Consider the following 4,351-nt stretch of genomic DNA (forward strand, 5'->3'; position numbering starts at 1 on the left):
CAATCAGGTCTCCCCGCAGCCTTCTCTTCTCCAGGCTGAACACCCCCAACTCTCCCAGCCTGGCCTCAGAGCAGAGGGGCTCCAGCTCTCGGATCATTTTAGTAGCCCTCCTCTGGCCCCGCTCCAACAGCTCCATGTCCTTCATCCAATCATAGAATCATAGAATCGCTTTGGTTGGAAAAGCCCTTTAAGATCATCAAGTCCAACCTTTAACCTAACCCTGCCATCCCACCACTAAACCATGTCCCTAAGCGTGAGGGTTTACTGAGGTTTAAACCGAGGGGAGACTCAAAAACCAAGATCCACAACCCAGAGCTCGAGGAAGCTCGGCCCGAAGCCGAGCACCATCCAACAACCCCTCTCACTGTCAGCTTGGCATCCCCCAGGGCAGCTGCATGTCCGGTTTTACTCAAATGTCGTCAGTGGATTGTGCTAATTAGACAAATTAATAGGGAAAAAAAATAAAATAGGATGTGCTCATGGAACCGTCCTTTCAATCTGAAATTCGTTGCCAATGGAAAAAAGGATCGCTTTTAGCAAGATTCAGGTTTACACACACGAGAGATTTATGTCCTTGAAGAGCAAATAACAAAAAAAAAAAAAAAAAAAAAAAAAAAACCCCCCAATTATAAAAAAAAAAAAACCAAATATTGTGGATGATCCAAAGTTCCTCTGCTCCTATCAGCTTGGGTGGGAATAGTTCAGATTCATAATGATGAAAAATAACGTGAGAGCAGCTGCTCTGGTGTTAAAAAATCCCCAACCTTGCCCCCAAGCCCCAGCGATGCTCCTCAGGACCATGAGAAAGCCCCTGGCTCTCACATTCCCTGCTGGGACAGGGACGTGCCCGTTGGGTGTTCCACCTCGAGCAGCAGGGAGGGCACATCCCGATATCGCGATATTGTGCTGTCGGCATGGCCGGTGCTGGACCAGCCCCAGAAACCCCCCAGAAAGAGCTCGCTCTCCCCACCCGGGGAGATGGGATGGGGATGCCTGCTGGACCGGAGCACCCCCAGGGTCTCCCCTCCTGCGACAGCACTGATGGGCCCTGGGGGTGGGGGGGCTGGGTGATAAATCCCCAAATACCAGAGCTGCGGGGGCAGGCTGGATGCTGGGAGCAAAGCTTGCCCGTGCCCGTGCTGCGCTGGGCACGTCGGCCGAGCATCCCCTGGCGAGGGAACGCAGACACCGCCACGTGCAGCCAGGTGTTTGCTAGTGGGACCGTTATCCTCTGATAAGTTTGTCCTGATCATTTAATAAACCATTATATATAAACCAATAAATATTAAACAAATACATTTTTTACTTTATTCTGGTTTGCTTGATTTTACCCTGAAGTTGCTTAAAGCTCAGCACTAGAAGTAACGCAAACACCTAAAATAAATCCTTATCTAAAAATCCTCCTAAACCCTGCAGTCCTCACGCTTTTGGGGACAGTCTGGGCAACGCCATAGGGTGCATCTTTACAGACCAAAGCAATGATAAAAAGCCCCGTGTTCAAAACGCCCCGTTCCCCTCGCTGCCCCCCGGGCGGGCGGTACCTAGGTTGAGTTTGGTGCAGTTGCTGTGGGTGTCGCTGGTCACCGGGCACTTGTAGACATCTCCCGTCTTCTGCTGGCCGTTGGTTTCGTAGGGAGCTCCCACCACCAGCCTGCGGGAAAGAGGGATCTGCCAGTGCCCAGAGGCTGGGCGGGAGGCAGGGGAGCAAACCCATGGCCACCGCCGGAGGGGAACCCACCCCAGAAAAAAGGATTCCCCAGCCCAAGCCCCTGGCTGGTGGCTCAGAAGGGGTCAGGAGAGGGTCCTGTGCTGGGCGGACACTGTTGTTCCCCTGACCTGACCCGGCGCAAGCAACAAAAGCCTTGTTTTGCCTTTCCCTTCCCACAAGAGCCGGCAGCGTTAAGCCGGGGACGATGACTCACTGCTGCTTGGAAGCGGTGGCCACCAGATGCAACCGGGGCAGGAATGGATCCCTGGCAGCGAGCGAGCTCTGCAAAACCATCAGACAGCATGGGGAGGAGCGGGGGACCCCCATCCCCACCTCAGCTCTGGTGGCACCAGCACCCTCAGCATCCGTCTGAGGTCCTGTGGTGGGCATGGCTGGCCCCGGGGAGGGGGGAACGGAGGTGCCCCTTCCCACCGCTGCTTCAGGCAGGAACCTTTTCGTGCCAGGACTGTCTTCAGGATTTGGATGTGTATGAAGGAGCCCTGCCTAGCCATACCCAAAGGAACAGCAAGCAGCCGGTATAGCAGGAACAGCAGCTCACACTGGGGTCCATGGGGAATTTTCCTCACTAAAGAGATGAAAAAGTGAATTTCCAGGAGTTTTGCTCTGACCTTGGGTTGTTCACTTATGAGCAGCCTGGAGCGGTACGTTAGGATCCTCAGCTCTGTAGTGGGTGAGGGCTTTGGGCTGTTCTTTAACATAAGAGGAGCTGATAAAAACACATAGATCCACCAAGGGTGCAGGATGTATCTGGGACACCACAAGCATTTTTCTCACTTTTTCTGTGGACTTGACCAGAATAGTACAAAACAGCAAACCAGAAGAGGAGGAGAGCAGGACCTGAGGAATTTGGCCCTTCCTTCCAGGCTAGTTCAAAAATACCCCGAACCACGAGTTATTGGCGTCTTCCAATCTCAACGTGCTAGCCTCAAAATAAATCTTTTTGCTTTTAAAATCCTATCGGTGGATACAACCGTCCAAGTCTGGATCGCCAGATAATCAGGATCTCTTTTGTTCTGCACCACTACCCAGCAGCTGGCAAAGCGACCATCCCCGGCACAGATGGTCCCTGTTAGAGCAGAAATGGCCATTTTAAAAAAAAAAAAACAAACCAATGCTGCTTCTACAAAGACACTAAGTGCTCATTCTTTTTATTCCACCACTATAAAACAGAATTGCTCACCAAATTAAAAGCTCCAAAATCGAAGCAGGGTTTAAGGATTCTCGTGGAAATACTTCCCGTCTTACAGCTTTGTTGCTAACAAGGAGATTAATTAGGGGGAAATAATAACCATCTGGAACTGCCCTCAACAGCACCCAGAAGCTCAGGGAGATCTGGGACCTCCTCCCTGACCTGTACGAGGAGTTTGCTCCTCTCCCTCTGCCGCGCTATCGATGCCGTTTGCTCAGGGGCAGAGAGGGAAGGAGGGTGGAAGAAGGGAAATGTTGGGAATGAGCGGGGAGGGGGGGAGAGGAAGACCTTGAAGGTGAAAAGAAACGAAGGGTGACACACCTCGGAAGATTGTGTTCCCATATTTTAGTTCTTCATTCCAATGGAAGAGTTTAACCTAAACGGGATTTAACATTAACTGCTCAGAGCAGCTCCACCTCGACGTGCCCCCCCACCTTGCAGCAGGAAAATCCCAGCTCGACTTTCTCATTAACTAATATTCACATGTTAATATTATCACACTGCCCGTTAATAAATATTCCCGAACGCCAGCGGTTGTTAGGGCAAAGCATCTCTTTCAAACGCAAGATGATGACGAGGGCAACCCACCCGTTCCCTGCATCAGGGCTGGAAGCTCAAAGCAAGCCCAAATATTTACAGACGCTGCCAGGAATGCAAAGGGGTTGAGAAGCTCATGAAAGTAAATTTTTTGTCTCCCAAAGACAATGGCATTGTTTTCCCTTTTCGATTAAATTTAAATGATTAATTAGGTGAAGCTGTCAAATTCTCATGGAAACTCGCAGCTCGGGGAAAAGGTTTCTCCAGCTGTTTGGAAGGTGCCGGTTGCAGGGATGCCGTCAGCATTCCCTGAGGTCGGCGCTCAGAGACGCCGCTCTCCGCACCAGCTCACGGGCTGCTCGCAAACCTCTTCCTTTCCTTTGTGGTTTGTAAACCTGCGCCCTAAAGGTGGGTTTTTTCCCTAAAAAAAAGTCCCATCCTACATCCCCCAAATCCAACTGGCGCATCCTTGCCACGGCAGGGAGCCATCCCCTGCTCCGTCCTGGTTCTCCCCCTCCCCGCGCCCCCTTGGGTCACCCCAAAATCTCCCCCTTTGTGCTCCCTGCAGGGCTGCAATCCCCCCCCCCGGCCACGGCCCGATCCTAAACAAGCAAAGCCCTCTGCAAAGAGCGAAGCGGCAGGCCCTTGCGTCACAGCTTGGCTAATAAATGAAGCTTTAAAAGAAAATAAGAACCAAACAAGCCCGCCCTCGCCTTCCTTTTCATGCGCCTCTTATGGGGAAAACAAAAGCAAAAAAAGGGATTAAATGTGAAAAGCGCAGACCGCTCAGAGCAACATGTCTGAGGACATATTTTTAACTTTCATCCTGGGGAGGAAAAAAAAAAAAATAAGTGGGCCGGGCCGGCTGTGTCCGCCACCGCAGGCTGGGCGAGTGT

At 51.6% G+C, this 4,351-nt stretch overlaps 1 protein-coding gene across 1 annotated transcript in view; it reads right to left on the reverse strand.

Annotated features, from left to right (window-relative positions):
- ITGA11 (integrin subunit alpha 11) overlaps positions 1-4,351 on the reverse strand; it is a 54,488-nt gene that overhangs the window by 30,853 nt on the left and 19,284 nt on the right. Inside the window, exon 3 of the mRNA XM_035896643.1 lies at positions 1,542-1,651. Within this exon, the coding sequence (XP_035752536.1) occupies positions 1,542-1,651 (110 nt within the window). The remainder of the gene's footprint in view (positions 1-1,541; positions 1,652-4,351) is intronic.

This window comes from Egretta garzetta, unplaced genomic scaffold (genome assembly GCF_000687185.1).
Source record: "Egretta garzetta isolate BGI_Z169 unplaced genomic scaffold, ASM68718v1 scaffold276, whole genome shotgun sequence".
NCBI classification, from domain to species: domain Eukaryota; kingdom Metazoa; phylum Chordata; class Aves; order Pelecaniformes; family Ardeidae; genus Egretta; species Egretta garzetta.